We start from the raw sequence: 20,814 nt of genomic DNA, 5'->3' as shown, positions 1-20,814 counted from the left end.
CAATAAAATAAAATTAATTTCATGGATCAAATACACTCGAATTAGATACTTAAATGATTTTGTCTATCGATATTTAAAGACCTGCCAACCGGCTAAGTAATCGACAATCGTCCAGTGTGTGCACACTCAATAATAGTTGTGCTTGATTACAATGTATCGGATCAGCTTGAAACAGTCTTTTGCTGCCGCTTGCAGTTAGATTTGAGAAGCCGAAGCGTGTAGGTGTGTACGGCGTGTGGTCAGAACTCCGTTACAAACGTTTTGTGTTAATTGACATTTGAATAAACAAACGGCAAACGACGTAAATAAAATAAACGTGCGCTGCTCCAAATTCCAATTGTGCAATTTACTTCGACTGAGAGTAAATAAACCACCCCCGCTTGTCAAATATTTATACACACCACCATCGAAGGTTCCCCCCGCGCCCCCTCCCCTTGTTCCTTGAACATATGTAAAAGCATTCAACATTCACCGTTCAACATAAGAACAGCAGCAGCAGCAACAACAGTTATTGTAAGTATAGTTTGTTTTTTAAATTTTCGTTCACTGTTGCTTTTGTTGTGTGTCCTTTATGCGCGCACTTCCCGTTTCTATTGATTTTTGGCCCTCAACTTTGGCCCTTTTTGTTTTTGTCGTGTTTTGTTTTGTGTCTTGCTCCACTTTGCTTTGCGTGTGTGCGTGCTTCTCTCTCTCTCCTCTCTCTGTCTGTGTGTGTGTCTGTTTTTTATTGTTGCTTTTGTCATTCAACTTGGCCGACGTCTTCATTGTTTTTTGTGCTGCGTATTGAGGATTGCCTGCTGTGTTTTTGTTTTTCTCTTTACTTTTTATCTCATGTGCTTTTTCATCTTTGTATTTGGGGCCTTCCAACTGATTCACCTGCTGTTTTTTGCTTCACGGGCAGCTGCAAAATCTCAGCTGCTGCGACGCCGCCGACACACCAATGACTACAACAACAACCACAACTGCTAAGCTTTCATTGTTGTTGCTGTTGTTTTTTTAATAACCGGTTTCGTTTATTTCGTTATGAAAACTGTGTTAACTTTTATTGCACACAGCGTTGTTAAGTGCGTCTAACTAATTGAGACGGAAACGCAGAAGTCCACCAATGACAAATAGTGATAACTGCATTTAATTTTCTGCCAATCCCTGCCCCCCGTCCAGGCGTCTGTATCCATATTTTGACAGCTTTTATGAAGAGAAGCATGAATTTTAAACTCCTTTTACATACACTTGAAAAAAAAAATAAATAAATATGCGCATATCAAAATTTGAATATGAGAAAATTTAAAATAACGAAATTATATTGCTGTTTTGAAAATGTGCTAATTTTTATAGTTATTACTTTGTTATAAAATTCCTCAAACTTAAAACTATTTAAATAACTAACTGGTATTAAATATTAAAAGTACTTATTGAGTAACACATTTATTTTCTTATCTATTCATTTAATATGTGCCATTTATATATCCAAATCTACATTATAAAAAAAAAGTATGACGAAATCGAGACTCAGCGTTATCATTAATTATTCATAAAATTATTGTTGTTTTTCAAAGTATATAGTTAATTTTATACTTAAGTGATTTCAAATACAATTAACATTATCTGTTCAAAGTTCGTCTTACTGAATTGCCCAAGTAGCCAATTTTTGTTCGTGGCATATAGAAATTTTCTGTTTGGAATACGAGTTTTTGCTTAAAAAAAATTACAAAAACATGCATAATTAAAGTATATTCTTGATATTCTTGTCCGCCTACTTATTTATATCATAACGCTAATAATAGTCAATAATTTAGTTATTATGAAATACATTTGTGTTTGTGAAACAAGCCGATCTCAGAGACTATAGCTAGTTACTTCAAATTTGGAAAGTAAATTATCGTATAGCAAACGTATATCAAGTTTATTTCATTTGATATGTAACTGCACACGTTTCGATAAATAATCATGCTAAAAAGATTCCATAGGAAACAACGCTATGTGGCCAGTATCAAAGACGTTCTTATTTATTTATATACATATACACATGTATATAGCAGCTGTAGGTCTATTGGGGTTTATAATCTACCCCAAACAAATCGTGCTGCATTGCACTACCAATTCAATCATCCCCAATTTTTGGCCACCTAAGTTGTTCTTTCTGCGCAAAAAGCGAGCATTTTGGCAATTTCCAAAATGCAGTTGGCAATTTATTTGGCAATCGCCGGGGACACGGAACACATGATGGCCACATAACAGCCACACTAGGACTAGGATGATGTTGGGCCTGTGAATGGGGATAACGATTCGATGTTGCGGGTGCCAAAAACCTGCGCACCTCAAGGATTTCTGCTAGCTCGACATGCTACAAATCGATTGGTGGTGGGGAGGAGAGGAGAGTGCAGATGAGCGGTAAATACTACCTTATGTGGGCGGTTGACCTGACTGAACTTGGCTGCGGCTGTTCCTGGACGCCGGGTTGTGTAAACTGCGGCAAATGTCAGGCGGAAAATAACAGGAAATGAATTGTAAATTAAATGTCAAGCCACCGCCACAACATGGTAGCCGCTCTGCGGCCAAACTTGCCCCAGGATGGACAATGTTACACGAGAAAGGGAAAAAGTTGGGGAAAGACAGAAGTTGATATTATATAAATTGTTCTGTTCAAAAAAATTCGATCGATCCTTGAATAGGAATTGATTTTTATTAAACCCAAAACAGAGTTTGTTTTTTAGTTTTCTTGAAAATATACAAATCGATGTACTTCAAGTGTCAACTTCATGCTAAGGCCACGAAAAATGTGCAACGAATCCAAAATTGGAATACCGTTGTTACAAAGAACTATATTCCAATTACGAGAAACTTCACAAGTCTTTTAATATTTTATTGCCAAAACAAATTTTCAATAAAAATAACCAGAATTTGTAAGTTTCTTCGATTAATGTGTTTTAACTGCGAATTTTTGGCTCCCATTCCAGATTCAAAAGAAATATGTAAGTCTTCCAACCCAGGAATTATAGATCATCCGACTGCTTCTCACCGTCATACTTTTGCAAATATATAGTGTCATCAATATTATCTGTAATATTTTTTGGTATAAGGAGAAATTCCTTACTTACAGCTGTCCCCATAAGAATGAGATTTTTTAATTTTGTTGTTTTTTTTTACTCTTTTCTGATGCTGATGCTGAAGTTGGGCGAAGATGTGTAATAGATAATTAGAAAGTTTAAAAATACATAAAAAAATAAAAATATTGAAATGAAATTCAAATAAATGCGAAGCCTACTTGGATTACCAAATTATGAAATAAGAGATATATTAGCAGCTAAGCAAAGTTACAAACTAGATATATAGCAAAGTGATTTCGTAAGCAAGGGTTAAAAAACAAGAGTAAACGCTACATGATGACGTATCTGAACGTTTGATGTGCGAGTGACGTCATCGAAAGCAAAGGAGAATTACATCCAATGATGGCGTGAGAGCAAGCATGGTTTAGCTAGTTCTTCGTAAGTTTCTATTAATATTAAACTTGGCTTTACCTAATGCTGACACAGAGCGACCTTTTATTTTTTAAATTATTACAAAACAAAAGAGCATTAAGAGCAAAATATTTGTTTTGTAAAAACTTAAAACTAACCGTAAAAAAGGTTGTAAAATAAATTTCATAAATGCTTTATCACATGTGATTTGTATTCATTATTTAAATTGAGAATTAGCCAAATGGTCGAATGCATTTTTCACAACTCATCTAGCATTCATGCAAATTGTAATTAACCATTCGTTGCTCTGTTGCACTCTAAAATCGAAGGGCGGAGTCCCAATCAACTGTACTTTTACTGTGCGCGTGTCATTGACCTTCTGCTCATTAATTTCCACGAATTCACTGTTTCGATTCATATCTTCTTGTTCAAATCGACAAAGACAACTTGCCAAACATGAAACACAGCCACAAAAGCCTCAAATTCCTCCTCAAAGTAAATTTAAACATTTTCTTATGCACAACTAAAAGCCGACAGATGCAAAATACTAATTGCTTCTCATGTGAACAGATTTAATAAAATTTGAGTATGTGAAGATACTTTTATATCTTTCAATATGGTATCACATCAACTCACTCAATATTAGACTTGAATAATCTATAAGAATCTAGTGTATTGTCTCAACAATATCTGTTTAACCCAAGCATAACTAAAGTGTCTGTGCAAAAGAAATTCTTTGCTTTTTGTTGTTCGTCGCTATTGACTGGGGTGTATTACCTCCCCTAAGAGATCTATCCGTTATTTATTAATTATTTTTTGCCAGAACATTTTCAAATATTCTGTAATCATAATTAATTATTCAATCAATTCAGAATCCTCCATTTCACCATTTAAAGGTCTCGTCGGGTGAATAACTTTTTCGCATTTTGTGGCTGAGCATCCAACTTTTTCATACCAAACATTTATTGTTTTGGTCTTATTTAAATGTTTCTGGGTATTTTCCCAAAGCCATGAAACAAATCTTGTACTAATTGTGCACTTAAATAACGCTGTGAATTTTATAATTTTACTTATAATTTATTATTTCTGCGTCGACTGATATTAGTGTACAATAAATAACTGGGCTTTAACATTACGAGCAAGTATTTGATATCAACTGAAATGTGTTTGCAACGTTCCTAACCCGCAGTTCGAGTGGCGCCACGAATATTTTTGGAATTCAATCACTTTCGCCAGCTGGCCAAGACTGTTTTTACCATTTCCAGTTGTTGTTGTTGTGGTTTGTCTGAGCAGCTGGCAAAAAGCAAACTCAGAACCATGCACTCCCCCATTTACAGAATGCTTATTTGAGGAGTCAACCCAGACAGGGGATGCTGCATAAAGCTGTATTCTGTACTCTGAGTTCTTTTTGGTCTCTCCATCTGTCTGACTCCACCCAGTGTTGGCGCGGTCCCATGCTCGACCCGGGTCCTTTTTCCTTTGTTGTCTGAATGGCGTTCTATGATATACACATAGTTTGCTCAGTTCCGGAGTTTGCCCATCCAACTGAGGGTTTTATTTGCTCGGCAAACTTCAGTTCATTCGTAATGCATTAGCTGCTCTCTAACTTTTTATTACCGTTGAGTTTACATAGCATAATTTAACGACGACAGTTGCGATATTAGATATTAGTGCTCTAAGCACTTAAGTTGAAAGTGGGTATCGAGTGTGTAAGTACGCGTCTATATTTCACTATGTGGCCAAGTGAACTGCAGCATCCAGTTTGGCAATAAATATTCAAGCATTGGAGCCAATTTGAGCAGATGGAATAATTGAGTTAATAATGCGATGTTTGCTTGTGAAAAATAGTACACTTGTCAATCTGTATTTGAATAAGTTAAATTTAACAATTAATTTATACAAAGCTTTTAAAAATAATAACATATGCCTTTAAATCAATCGCATGAACTCTCAAACTATTTACTTTATTTAAAACCAATGCTAGACATATTTGTTATAGAAAATATAACAATTATTACAAATAAAAATGTAATTTAAATTAAATAAGAATTGTTAGCAATATAGTTAGGCAATAAATATTCTTTTCTTTATTTAAAGACAAAGCTGAAGATAAGTCTATCGTCCATCTTAAGAAAGTTTGTGTTTTAAACTGAATTTTGAATAACAAAATAAAATCAACTGTTAATTTTAAAAGAAATGAGAATTGTTTGAAAAGCACTTGGCAAAACAGCTGAGAAACGTTTTCTTTCCAGTTCGGGTTAAAGTTTTGCGCATCTATCAAAAACACATGTATTTTTTTTATTTAAACCCCTTTCAAAAGTTTCGCCGAGCTTTAAAGAAGATTCGTAATTAATTTCACCCAGCTGTGCTGTGAATATTCTTAATCATTGAAGTCCATTCAAAAAGAGATAAACAAAAAGAAGAACAGAGAGCATTAAACGATTAAGCAAAAGCCGAGCACGATTCAAAGCAATCGACCATCGACCAAAATAAACATTTGCCAATTTTGAATTGAATGAACAACATGCGCAACAAGAAAGACCTCCATAAAGTTCATCATCTAATGCCAGGCGGTCAGCAAAGAGTTTATTGAATGGAGATTTCTCCACTTTTGCCAATTCTCCAATACTTTGAAAGCACGCGTCGCCTGCAATGATTAGTCAGCTCGAGTGACGCGATGACTAAGCTCGGCAATGGAACTCAAATTAAACCTAGACAGTGGGTTGGAGAAGGGGGCAGGTGTGCGAGGAGACGTGTGTGGAGAGTGGAGAGGCGAGTGTGGTGGGCACAGCGGTCAGTTAACTCGCTGCAGAGTAGCACCTGGCACTGAAATCCAAGCAATGACTCCCAGTGGGCAGCCATTTGACACCAGTGCCCAGACGTCAGCAAAGCTACTGTGTCGAAGAGGCGGGGAGGGGAGGGGAGTGGATAGGGGTAGTGGGTTTCTCAATTGCAAGTGTTTTTGCCTTTGTTAGCTTTGTCCGCTGTTTGTTCTTTGTCGCGGGCCTTGACTTCTTTACATTTGATACGCTGCCATTAAGATTTAATTTAATATTTCACCCGGCGGTTTGGCGCTCAGCTCATTTTTATTGTTTTTTCTTTTTGTTTGCTTCGGCACCCACTCGTCGCTTTTATAAATTTGCATTCGGCTGCGGCGACTTATTAGACTTATTAGTATGCCCGACAAGCCTTTGGGCCAAGCCCACACTTAATTTATTCATGCACAGCTTGTTGTGTTTATTGTTGTTGTTCGTCCATAGGCAAGTCCTACACGGCTCCGCACATCCGCGACAGCTGTCGCTACCTGCCTCTGCCTAGTTTTCATTTAACTACAACATTGTTGGCTCAAACATCATGAGACAACAACAACAACAACTGGCAGTCAACTGGAAAATGGCTTTAGTTTTGACGTATCGTCGAATATAAATGTTTAAAACGAGTGAATTACTTTAAAAAATACACACAAAAGTATTTTTAGTCATTTACATTAAATCTAAATCGAATTTTCAGCACTATAACCAGCTCTCCGAAGGAAATTGTACCTGCACGAGAAACTTTTTAAAAATAATTCACACAAGTTCCTTTTAGTTTTTATTGCCACAAAAATGATTATTATATAACCGGAATTTATCAGTCGCCTCGATATTTTGAGTCGATTTGGTTTAACTGCGAATTTTTGACTCCAATATGACTCCAAAAACAAAATGTGGACGGTCCAATACATGCTACATAAACTCGGTCAATCTAAAACATTAAATGCAATAAATATTATATGATCTATAAATAATTTCACTTACCATGCCATGTGTATATCCATCCCGATATGTATTTTTTTTTTCTCTTTTTCTTTAGATAATTTTTTGCTATTTTTTTTATTTGATTTTTACTTTCTTTTAACGTTGTGTAAATATATTTAGAGTGTTTATAAAACTTCACTTTAAGCTTAAAAATAGTGTGTTGTTTGTGTGAAACTTGAAGCAGTAAATGAATTCGAAACAAAACTTAGAGCTTCAGGAATGAGACAATTTTCAAATAAATGTGAAGCCTACTTCGATAACATTAAAATTAAATAAGAGATTTATTAGCAGCGGAGTAAGGATAAAAATTCGACTTGCACCAAAGATTTTCTGAAAGTAAGAGATGACAGATTCTAAAATTATTCTAAATTTAATTTGCTAATGTGGATAATTTTGTTTTTTTACTAAACTATTATACCAGTACAACTTAGAAGTACAAATCACGAGCTGCCAAAATGCTTCGGCAGGTTTATTGAAAGTCTTAAATTATCTCATCCTATCTACAATTATGCTTATCCTACCTAGGACCTTATCTAGGTATCAATATGCTCCTGTAAATGCGTCTAGACTCATTATCCTTTCCTAGTTCTGCTGCAGAGAACTCTGATCGCTCAGAGATTATAGTCACTATCTCATCAGTGAAAGATTAAAACATTACTTCATATTCCATTTATTATTGTATTGAAATTCAATTTATAAATTGTATTTTTTTTATATATAATAAATTTTTTTGTTATTAAATTCTCGAATCCATTAAAATATGATAATGTAAAGTTTCGACGCCTCTTTTATTCAGCACCAAAATGAAACACCCTAACGAGTTTTTTATCTATTCTGATTGAAAAAAGAGCTGAATCATTTAGACTTTTTCATTTTCACTCTTGAAATACAGTTCTGACTGAATATTAAAACTAAAACTACTCCCAGAAAAGAAAAACGAATTCTAAAAATTTTAATTGATTTTCTGATTCACTATTTTTCAGAAATATATTTTTTAATATTTCTAAAATGTAGAAAAACAAAGCCTTATCGCTAGAAAAAATCATTTATGAAATTTAGAAAATATAAATGAAATTTACGCTCTCGACTAACCCGAAAAAAATCAATTGCAGCTAAATAATGCCACATGCCGCCTTACACCATTTCTAGTATTTGTTAAGTATTTACTGTACTTAAGAAGTTCGTACAAGTTATTAGAGCGCACATTTAAAGAAACGGGGCCAAGAGGCGCAACCCCAAAAGCACATTACAAGTAACATGCAAGCGGAAATGGGCGATAAGAGAATACACACACTACGGCCAACAAGGGGTGGTGCACTCTTAGTTGAATAACAACAAAAAATTGAAAAAATAATGTGTGCGTCATTATTGCAAGCGATAAAACAAAAGCAATGCCAGCTACAAGCATCGACATCTTCGTGGCGCCCATTGCATGTGAAAGTGCACTTTTGACACACAAAGATCCCATCGCATTTTCCCCCAACGAGGCACCCCAACCACCTGCCCCCAACAACCCCAGAAGCAAGCCTGAAAACATTTAGAAAATGGGAGGCGACTTTTGTTATATGGATTTGTGTCGCACTTTCAGTTTCGACTTTCGACACATACACTGCGATTGCAGTTCATGTGGCAAGTGCTGAATTAATGGGGTTGTGCGCTGGGGGGCTGTTAGGTGAGGGGGGAGAGGTGCCTCCTGTGCCATTAATGCAAATTGTTTTCTGCGTGCAGCTGTAACAGGAAATGAACGCAGCACGCAACAAACACCAAACACTCAAAAGCCAATTAGCTGGCAATTTAAGCAACTCCCGGAGACAGGCACTGCCCCGAAAGGGGGTCCAAGCGGGAACAAGAGAAATGGGCCTCCCCTGCTCCCAAAACGTTGCCCACTCTGAGTGAGTTCCTTCACCTTTGCTTGTGCTTGTGTGTGTTGGTATGTTGTTTATCACATGCAATTTTAATTATCCGATTCTAATGGGGAGCCCAGAGCGCTTTTCGCTCTTAACTGGACTTCACAAATAGAATCAACAGAGTCAACAAAAATAGTCTGTCCGGCATGTCCGACCCTTATTTATACGGCTGAAGTCTTGTAAATTTTAAGCGACTTTACACCTGATTACACATTTAAATATAACCTGAATGCTTCACATTTTATGCCATAAGCATGTGTACCGAAGGGTTAATAAATGTCAATAATGAAATATGTGTAAATATGTTTATTTTGTATACCAGAAATTGGAAAAGAAAGCCAAGCCAAGCTCATATATATATTCGTAGTCTATGCAAAACAAAATCGTTGGCTGCTATTTATATATTGATTAAATGGCGACCATGCTGCAAATACAATTTTAAAATTATTATTATGTCAAAAGCAAAATTTATAATAAATGAAAAAAATAATCATAACAGTATTATTTCTACTTCAGTGAGTCAGCCAACAGTTAATAAATTTATATGTTACTAAACAAATTTATTGCATATAATATAATCTATGTGGTAGGTAAAAAATATTAACTAATTAACTAATAGCTAATCAATTTATTGTCAGTGGTCTTTCGTAAAACAGTCTTTTTAGTTATCTTTGCTCATTTGAGTCTGTGGACTGACCTCTGTAAGCAATATAAGGCTATTATAGCATGTTTTAGTTTCCTAATCACCTTTCTGATACAATATATATATGAGAATTCGTAAGAGATTAGCCTATTTAAATATAAGCAAATAGATTCCAGTATGCTAGGTTTTCTGATCTTGGGTGTGGGTAAGACAGTTCTTTCTTGTTCAACGTTTTTATTTTAAATAATAAGTAAGCACATGGACAGATATGTAGCACTATGTTCTAAAATCAATATTTGGACAACATTTTAAAGATAAACAATTGCAAATTATGGTAATTCTTACAAATTGTGACGCTTATCTATAAGACAAACGAAATTATCGCACAAGTAAAAATGCTCTAGTTAAGAGAGATCGACTTGGAGATATCCTGAGCTTGACGTCTTTGCCTATCATAAGTCTTAAATATTCAAACGGAAATCCTTAAAAATATATTCGCTTGCAACAGAGTAATTTGGTAAATATGAAAATTTGTACAAATTATAATTAAGGTATGAACATATAAATAGCACTTATGAGAAAAATACTTGGGTTTAGTTGAATTTTAGAAATATTAAAAGAAAATTATGAGAGATTGGATTGAAAATACACTCTGCAACATCGATTTGTATCGATATAGGAGAAAAGTATGAGCTATTGATAAAATGAAGTAAAGTAGATATGTGAGAACTTTTTCTTCGGAATTTAAAGTCTCTCGATAGACAAAAGTTCAGGGTATAAAAGTGTGTTTATTAACGCTGCCCCCAACTATCAGTTTTACACATGTAGTACATAAATGCGACAAATAAGCTGCAATTCTTGCAGAAGTTTTGGCCTTCAGCTTTCGCTGCAAAAAGAGAGACAACAAAATTTCACTTTCAAGTCGCTGGATTTTTTATGTTTGTGTTTATATCTTTTGTCTAGCAACACAATTTGCAAGCAATTCGCTGTGAGCTGCACTTGACTTATGGCAAGGCCCCCAAATGAATGCAGCAACCACCTTGGGATGCCACACACACGCATGCACACACACACTCGCACATACACAATATTATAATCTTTCAGCAGGTTGTCTTGTCGTCATATATCTGTCGTGACACTCAGCTTGGAGAAATGCTGGAAGCCGCCAGCTGTTAACTGTCATGCGTGCTTGTATGTGTAAGTGTGTGTCTCTCTTGGCCGTATTTGGTTAGCAACCCCCCCCCCACCAACCCTCTGGCTTAAACCACTCTACCGTTTTTTTCTATGTAAGCTGGTTTTGTTTACTTTTGCTTAGCACGTTTCTTGCTGCGCTGCGGCATTAAATCAACACCTTTTGTAAATGCAACAGAAGCATAAAAGAACCTGTGCCACAAGCCGTGGTGTCATCACTTTATAAATGATTCATGCCTGTCTAGATGATTGTGCCCCTTGTGGATGCAACTAGTTAGTTGCAGTTTACTTATTAGTCGCTTATCTGTGACCTCGTTGCTAATTAGTTAAAATGCAAACAATCTTTCAATGCGCTCGTTCAATTAATTATTTATACACTCACCGGCGGAAATGCGCTAAACAAAAAACAACACAAACCAAATAAATCTTTCAAGCGTGTTTCCAAATTAACCAAAACAATTCAAAGACAGACACATATGAAAAATTGTGGCTCGAAATTATCTTCAAATTGTGCCATATGCTGCTATAAATACACTCCATATTTATAGCACGTGGATCACCGGGGAGAACAGAGTTCTGAAAACGAATTTCGTATATTCGTTTTTGTTTATTTATTTTTGTTACCAAAATGATCGCATAAATTTCATTTAAATACCAGCTGTTTTGGAATTTTTAATATAGAATTCCACATTGATTAATAGTTATGTACATTGATTTCAACACTTTGCTTCTTGTGCAATCGTTGGCCACGATTTTCCCATTTTCACGCCTGATTAGCCCAGTGTGTTGAAAATGTTGATCTTTTGTATATATGCCACGAAAGTGTCGATTGATTGTGGCACACGCCCTGGCAATATTTTATGTGCTACTTCCGAGAACTGTCCAATGTGTGTGCTGAGGCGAGCGAGTGCTTTGGGGAAGGTTTTGAGTGTTACATGGAGCGTGTCAGCGATCGCTCTTGAATACGTTTTCCATTTTTGAGGTTTTGAGGGCGCGTCGAAAATGCCACGCTATCGTTGATTTACAACATAGTGCTAGGTTGCAGTGAATGAGATCAATAGTTTTTATTTCATTTTTATAGATAACAAAATTTCAACAACGGTTTTATTCACAAATATGCACTCATAAAAAAATTAAAGTTGAAAGTTTTAATATATAAGAAATAATATCTAAATAAAAAAAATTATTTTTCTTATGTAATTTTCAGAAATCCTAATTTATTGTAATAAATAAGTAACATATATATATATAAAGTAAATGTATTCTACGACGATATATATGTCTGTCTATCCGACTACTTTGTATATATGAACAGATTTCCCTCAGCTTAAAGCTAACTTGATCTTAGGTTCTGCTTCAGTAGTTTTTTATGATATGAACTATCGGTGAAAAGATAAGTGTTAAGTTGTAAAATCGAGATAGGCGTATACTTACAAGTCACCCTTTCTGATATAACATAATTACACAATTGTGTAATTGCCAGTTACAAAACAAAAAAATAACATTCGGAGCTAGTGACTTAAAATTGTAGGTCAGCAGATTCGGTCTACAAGAGTATGTAAGATTTGGTGTGCCTAAGATAATAGTTTGTGTTTGTTTTCTCTGATATTTATTGGCGACTAATATCATTTTTTAGAAGCCAAATAGTCCAAAATTTGGTGCATGGAAACTCAATCTGGCCAACAAAATAGTTGGAATTAATTAATTAATTATATCAGTAACTGATGATACATTAAACAATTAACCAAACAGTTTACCAAAATGATCTTTCAGCAAATAATTAAACAATATGTGGCACGCATTGATCTTGAACTCGAGTCGCAACTTAAACTACTATCAATAATAGCATTTACTCAATGTCAGAGCCACCTTGCACGACTGACGGCAATTGACTTGAACTTCGCGACAGATCGCGCATCAATCATGGCAAAATAGCAGCAGCTGGTCGATTAATTCAATTCAATTCTCAGGTCTGCTCTCAGACCACAAAAGCAATCTCAAGTAATGAATGGGCGACGGGGAGGAAATGATATTTTTTTGCAATATTTTTTGCATGCCATTTGTTGCTGTTAAAGTCCAATTAACCCATATACAGTCTATATTTGAAGCATGTGTTTCTTTTCCCCCCTTTTTGAATCTGCTGCAAGCGATGCGTTGAAGCGCATCCAAGCGCATTGGCAGCGTTTACATCTCCATTTCGAAGCCGCAATCAATCTGGCTGATTGAAATGCATTGCACTGCAAACAATTCAATTTAGCCAGCAACAAGAATCTGCGATTAAATGTGCACTCAAAGAGATTACCAGCCACAACGAATGACCGCACCCACGTCAATACCTCAATACCACAATACCCACAGCATCCGCTGCCAAGCAAATTACAATATATTTTTGCATTTGCAATTGCTTTGCTCCATTTGGCTTTGTTCAAGTGGGGCAGAGAAGGCAACACCAGGTGGTGCCCCCACTCTATCTCTCTCCACGTCAATCAGAATCAGATGCGGAATCATCATCTTCGTCACTTGACACATAAAAGCTTCCCATTCTGAGCTGCTGATGATCATTGTGGGTTTATAACATGTTTGCTCTCAACCTTATGAAAGAACGTGTACATACACTCGGAAAAAAGTCGCCCCGGGTTTTTTTTAAATTCGCCATACTTTTAGCGCCAAGGGTTCTTCGCCTTATTATTCAGATAGTTAATTTTCTATCAAATTTCGTTACTATTTTCTGAATTTCAGAGACGAATTTTTCCAATAATCAGGGCACTTCTAACTGTTAGATGTCCACTTCTCAATAATAGAAAATATTTATAAAAATTATAAAAGTTCATCTTGATTTTGGAATGGTAAATTTCCGGCAAACGTTTCGAATTTTAAGAAAAATATTTTCTTATATTTTGAAATTATTTCTAAAAACAAGAATAACGTTATAGCGATTTATTTTCTAAGTGTATATATACATTTATGTATGTAACTTGTTCATGCATTTCATATTTGACCGACCAATTGTTGAGCTGTGACACGTGTCGAATAATGGTTTCAGAGTATTAAGTAACCGCAATGTTGTCCGTTGTAAGCCACAGTTGAATGGGTCTCTTTGCCCAGCTTTGATTGGCCACTCAAATGGAAAGAGATCGCTTAAGGGCACAACTCACGTCACATTTATGATTTAAATTACCTTATTTTCAAGGTAAGAGTGTCTGTTTGTTGAGCATGGCGAGTAAACATCAAGGCTGCAAGCAAAAAACACGTTAGGATCATCAGCAGATGGAAACGGCTGTTAATAACATAGTTAATTAAGTGTTCAATAGGAAAACACATTTTGCGTTACTTAACCGATCTTAATAACAATCTTACAGTTCTTCTATAACAATTAATTAACCAACACGATTATAAGTGGAAACAGTGAATCTGTTAAAAAATATCTGTCATAGCTTTTTAATCTTAATCCTAATCAATTTCTGCCATGGATAGTTAATCAAATGTGAAATAAACTTGATTTACCTATGATATACGAGAACTTATATTCTATATTAAATTTTGTAGGCAGTCTAAAGAATCTCGGAGAAATGAGCACCCGCGCAATTTGTGATATGAAATAGCCCCAATTGTATATAAATTATTCATTTGTCAATTGAAGTGTTCAGTCAAGTGTCATAAATTAAAATGGCAGCTCGTTAAAAACAACAACAATAAACAATTGCTCTTGTCATGAAAAGCTCTCATCAATTATTATTGTTGTTGTTTGGATCAGTTTGTTTACTTTTGTTCAGTTGATCGCTTATATAAATTGGTTTGTGCGCATCGCTTAAGTAGAAACATCTTTGCAGTCGGCTTCCATTAATACTTATTCAAGATTAGAGTCCAATTTCAGTAGTTAGACTTAGCAAATCTGCTTGCTGCTGTTGCTATTAAATGCTATTGTTATTCCCATGAGCGCCAGTTGATTGCGCAATGCAACTGAATGCCAAGTAGAAGACTTCAAGATAAGCACTCATCAGAGAACTGTCCGAGTTTGTTAATCTGTAGAGCTTATGGGGCAGGAAAACGATTCGTAGCCATAAAAACACAACTGCGCTGCAGCGAGAGAATCACAAGCCAACATTGTAGTGTGCAACAAGTTTTCATTCACGATTTAAATGTTTGTTATCTTTTCAATCCAATTTAATATACAGATGTGATATAATTTTTCAATCGAAGTTAACTTTGGAATTGCGAAAGATTGAATTCCCTTCTAACCATAAGTTGAATATAACTTGTTATATACAAATATTTCAATGTGATTTTCTAAGACATGTTTTACACAACTCAATTGTATGTATATATAATTTAGCATTTTGACGTCATATTCAAGATATACAACCCGAATCCGTATCAATTCGTACATCAAGCATTTTTCTTATAGGATCACTTTCACTTTATATATTAAACTTGTGCACTTTTTATATAATACTTGCAAAACTTGTATTTGTACTTATTCCCTGGACTTAAATGAAAGTTTCAGAAAAATCAATCTGGTTCGGTTGTAGTACAACTTGTAATTGCTTAATTTTTATCAAAGATACTTGTTGCAACCATGAGATATGTTTATATATTCAAAGGTGGTTGGAAAACATTCGTACAAAACTTAAACTTTCGTCCATATAATTTTTCTACTTTTAATTTTCATCTACATTTAATAAAACTTAAACTTAACTTAACTTAACTTTTATAAATTGGAAAAGCAGTATATTGATGTTAAGTCAGAAGCAAGCACCTCCTTCCCCATCAAATATAAATATTCTTGATCAACATCAAAAGATGAGTCGAGTTGGCTATTAGCCATTTGGAATATAACATATACCGTACGCAGATTAATTTTATTGCATTTGATCTATAACTCTATAATATCGATAAAGATTGACTTCCGACAGTTGCTATATTTAGAATAAATATTATTGATCAACTGTAAAAAGACTTTCATTAAAGTTAAAAGCTGGTTTCGAAATGTTCATTCTACTCCAGTAGTCTCGGTTGATATTTGCTAACCTGTTATATATTATATATTCATATATTGTCAGATAATCATACGAAACTTAAGCTTAAAATTGTCTACTCATTTTTTTATTCAGGCAGTGCATTTTATAAAAGCAAATTGTATGCAAATATTAAATATTTTCACATTGAGATAGAGAAAAATGAACAATAACCATTTATTTATGAAATGTTAATTTGAAGTAGATAAAGTTCAATAACAATAAAATAAAATAAACTCTATTTATAGCCTTCTTGTCGCTGGTAACTGTTATATTGCACTCTGATCTAATGTGACTAAATCAACATAGCTTTATACTCTACGGCAATGTCTTCTTTTTCAATAAGTTGCACATTTAATGACAAAATGATGATGCCCACCTAAAGGGTTTAATAACATTTATAACTGCAATTTGCGCAGCAAACCAAAAAAAAAGAAAGAAAAAGGAGAGGAGCAACAGCCACTGACAGTTCATTAATCATACGAATGCCTCAGAAGCTGCGTCATTTCAAACTCGTTGCCACAACGGGTCGGCTTCATCTTTTTCGCCATCTACTTCTTGCTCTTCCCGTTCCCCTTTTCGCTCAGTGTGCATCCGAAATGAACGCAAGTTGAAAGCCCATTCAAGTCAGTTGCCTATTCACAATTTTGCACTCAGAAAAAAAATGCCATTACAATTTAGAAAATCGCAATAAAATAAAAATCGTTCTTCAGATAAGTTCTTTCTGAAATTTAGAAAATAGCAATGAAAGTTGCTCCCTCGATTGTTATATCAAATATATAATAATAATATAAATAGCAAAAAAGCTAGAATAAGAATTCTTGAACGAAGAGGAGAATTTTTTTTTCTAATGTTTAGAAAAATACTGAAATTAAGATGTGAAAACCTTGGTTTTCAGGAAACCATAACCAAATCCTAAGGGCAGGAACCCTTGGCGCCAGAAGTATGGCTAATTTCTAAATTTTTTTCTTAGTGTGGACATCTGCTGGTGTTTGAAGACGGAAGGGAACTGACAATCCTTTCTGGCTCTGTTGTCTGTTGCATGCCCCGCGGCATGAATGTGCACATCCTGCCGGTCTGGAGACGAGGCGACGCCTCATTTAATTGCATAATTTATTGATAATTAAATATGAAACTCTTTGCTCCGTTTACAGGCACTGACTCCCACAACAATTGCCACCAATGAGGTGAATGTACTCTCCAACTGGAGGCGATAAACCCCCAGTAGACTAAAGCACTTGCAATTAAGACACAGCCTTAATTGGACTACTCAGAGGCAGCAGCAGTAGCAGCAGAAGCAGTATCAGCAGCAGCATCAGCATCATCAAGATGCCATCTCTGCGGCAAAAGGTCACCACATACTTTCGACAATTGAGTTTCGTAGCGGAGCCACGGGATGGAGGACGGCGGCGGGTCAACGGCAACGCTGAGGAGGACGATGCCAGCTTTATAACCAAATATCTCGAGGGGTAACAAAACTCTGACCTCACTGCAAATGAAGCACGCAAACTTAATTTATATATATATTTTTTTAGACGCATGCAGCGTGTTTTTATGCCTGGCGGACCGGAGATCTACAATGGCCAGAATCCCACAGATATGCCCGTCCTCAAGCTGGGCCCCTATGCCAGTGGCCCGGATACCATCACTGCCGCCTGCACCGGTCCCGACGAGGGCCTGACGGGCATCAAACGCTCCAAGCTGCATTTAAGCGCCAGCTATGCGGATGACATTGACTTCATCGACACCCAACAGGAGAACGAGGATAGCTACGGTGTTCGCAAGAGTACACCACCAGCCACAGCCTCAGCACAAGCGACGCGCCTGAGCAACAAGTTTGCCCGTCCCACGGCGTCCAGGCGACAGAGTAATGGTGATCAGGGCACAACAGGTGGATCGGGAACAGGTGGAACGGGCACCACAGCCGCTGGCATGCGATCCAGGAAAAACTCAAAGAGCAGCATTGCAGCAGTGTCGTCGGCGACAGCGACTGAGAATGGAGGCAAGGCCACCACCATAGTAGTCAGCATGGTCAGCAACAATAGCGTTGCCCAGGACCAGAACAATAAGAATCTTATGAATGCCAAGACTGCGACCTCAACGACGACAGCTGGAAACGGTAATTCGGAACGGGAGCGTCTGCTACGCGAGGCGGTCAGCAATCAGAGTGGCACTCCTGCCCTTCCCATGCCCCTGTCAACGCCGGTGGCCGGCGTTCGAAACTGGCAAATGGATTGCGATGTCGCCTATGGCATCTCAGTGTCGCTTTACGAGAACAACATGCTGATCAAGGAGCCGATGGGCAATCCCATTGCCGATTGCTATGGCTGTGTGGTGCGTGGCGATGCCGCTGCCATGGCCATGGCCGATGGCGTCAACTGGGGTGAGTGGAGCCAGCATAGCCGAAATGACAAGACACTGTAGACTAAGAAGTCACCTAACTAAACCGGGTATAGTCAGCAGCCAACTCTGCCAGTAGCTAGAGAATGATGTAGTATCGTAGGGAAAAATTATATCGTTTGGCTAAGCACTTTACATTAATTCATAATAACGAGAATTTCATTGTGTAGAAATTCACTCTATGGAGGTTCGACTGTATGTGACTGCAAGCAAATTACAATTACGAATCACTTGCATCTTTATTATTTCATTTCTTTGACTTTGTCTACTGCTTCTCTTTAATTAACCCCTGCTTACAGTCAGAGAACTACTTCTTGTCACTTAATTAGAAGATAATTGCATTATTGTTGAATTTATGATTTCAATACGGGTTTCATCAATTTAAGTCATTTTAAATATTATCATTTGACTCTTCATATAATGACAGACTTATTAAACAATACCGTGTCCCTTAATTAGAAGATAATTATAGTAATTGTGTTATTGTTGAATTTATGATTGCCATATAGAAATCATAAATTCAACAATAAATAAATATATTTTAAATACACTCTTAATCATATTAATTAACTTTTGATAGTTTGCCAGTCTTATTTTAATAATTTTAGTCTTATTTAAACTGTTTTGTAACAGTCAATATGGTTTCATCACTTTTAAATCACATCAATTAACTATGTATCTTAATAGAATGTCAGCCTTATTTAGATAATAACTCTTTTGTTTACTTCCAAAGGCGATGGCGCTCGCTTAGCAGCTCGATCCGCTGTGCATGGCTGTCTAGACTACCTGGATCGGGCTGTGTTTGGACAGGCGCACGAGTGCCGGGCGACCACAACACAGGAGCTGTTTGTGAGCCTGTTGCGCAGCCTTTGGGAGGGACACGGCTGCATTCTGGAGGTGGGCGGTGCCCTGTCCACGCTGACAATTGCTGTGGTGTTGCCGCTGGACGGTGCGCCCGGCAAGTATGTGGTGTGTGCCTGCAATGTGGGCGATTCTCTCGGATATGTGTATTCCAAGAAGCATGGTGTCCGCGAATTGACGCAGGCCTCCCACGACATAAGTTCTATGCGGGACATGCGCGATGCATTGGGTGCTCTGGGACCAGCGGATGGCAACAAACCGGAGCTAAGCAATCTCACCTTCTCCATGAGCTGCATCGAGCGTGGCGACATTGTGTTTCTCACCTCGGACGGCATCAGCGACAATTTCGATCCGGTCGTCGGCAAATTCGCCGAGGCTTGGACACCCGATGTGAAGCTGCAGCAGCTGGCGCCCAAGCGCCAAAATAAGAGCGCCTCAGCGATCTATGCCCGCCTGCATCCGTCATCGGCCACGCCGCCCAGTCGAACACGCCAACCCAAGCCGGGCAGCAGCCCGCCCAGCAATGTGCCCAGTCGGCCCAAGTATATGCGCTCCCAGACCCTAATCGATGCACGACACGGTGTACCGGCTGCTGCTGCCCCCGCGGCTATGCCCATTCAGCGCATACCAAAGTCGGCGTTAGGCCTGCCACTGGTCACCGGGCCGCAGAGACATGCGCTTACCCTCTATCGTCTGGAGGATCTACTCAGCTATGGCATCAATGGAACTTTCTCACCGTGCGCCTCGGCGCGGCGTCTGTGCCATTTGTTGATTGACTTTGTGCGAATGATCACCTCGGCACGTCGCAAGACCCTGGAGCAGCGAGAGCTCTTCTACAAATTGTCCACGGGGCCGGATGGAGTGAAGCGCGAAGTGCAGCTGAATCGCATGCAACATCGAGCGGCACGCAAACGCATCGTGGACAGCAGTGGCTTTGGCGCACTGCCGGGCAAACTGGATCATGCCACCGTATTGGCCTACACCGTTGGTGGTGCAGCGCCGGATGCTGATGTCGATGCAGCTGGTATTGGTACTGTCGGTGGTGGTGGTGGTGGCGGCGGCGGTGGTGGTGGCAATGGCAACGTGGCGCCAGTGCTGCAGTCCAAGGAGTTCAAGGAGACAACTTTTTAGGCTGCCGACACACTCTCATCCACTAAAAAATACGTATTCACCAGATCAGATATAAATATACACATATACCCATTAATACGTAGTTTTATATGCATACGTATATATTATTATTTACTTGGTATTCGTTTAGCTTTCATTTAAGTTGTTGATTTTGATTTTTATTATTTTTCGCAGTTTGTCAGCCATAATTCATAGCCATTTTTGAAATGAAAAACGACAAATTGCCTCAGATGTTTTAAACTACTACCAAAAAAAAAAAACACAAAAAAGAAAAAACAAAACAAAAAAATACCGAAAATGCAAAGAATGTAATTTATATTTTTACACCTTAATACATATTAAATGTAGTACTACGATGTGAAAGTGAATTTGTGCAGCAAATAAGCCAATAACTTTTGCGGGCAGTTCGAA

The 20,814-nt window shown here is 37.3% G+C and overlaps 1 protein-coding gene and 1 long non-coding RNA gene across 3 annotated transcripts; one reads left to right on the top strand and one right to left on the bottom strand.

Moving 5' to 3' along the window:
• Positions 1–201: 201 nt before the first annotated feature.
• LOC6563961 (PP2C-like domain-containing protein CG9801) lies at positions 202–20,700 on the top strand. 2 transcript variants are annotated; one of them, XM_001989800.2, is made up of 4 exons: positions 202–513; positions 17,166–17,480; positions 17,547–18,394; positions 19,145–20,700. In XM_001989800.2, exons 2-4 carry the CDS (start codon positions 17,341–17,343, stop codon positions 20,401–20,403), a joined length of 2,247 nt encoding a protein of 748 aa, XP_001989836.1. In that variant the 5' UTR covers positions 202–513; positions 17,166–17,340; the 3' UTR covers positions 20,404–20,700. The 2 variants fall into 2 exon arrangements, with proteins under 2 accessions (XP_001989836.1, XP_043070730.1); XM_043214795.1 differs by lacking the exon at positions 202–513 and adding an exon at positions 10,306–10,322.
• LOC116805389 lies at positions 7,037–7,333 on the bottom strand. The gene is made up of 2 exons (XR_004365145.2): positions 7,256–7,333; positions 7,037–7,202 (listed from the first exon to the last, which is right to left on the bottom strand). It is a non-coding gene; the product is annotated as an uncharacterized LOC116805389 (long non-coding RNA).
• Positions 20,701–20,814: the final 114 nt, after the last annotated feature.

The sequence above is a fragment of the Drosophila grimshawi genome, unplaced genomic scaffold, assembly GCF_018153295.1.
Source record: "Drosophila grimshawi isolate 15287-2541.00 unplaced genomic scaffold, ASM1815329v1 contig_311, whole genome shotgun sequence".
NCBI classification, from domain to species: domain Eukaryota; kingdom Metazoa; phylum Arthropoda; class Insecta; order Diptera; family Drosophilidae; genus Drosophila; species Drosophila grimshawi.
This window is presented reverse-complemented; position numbering and strand designations above follow the sequence as displayed.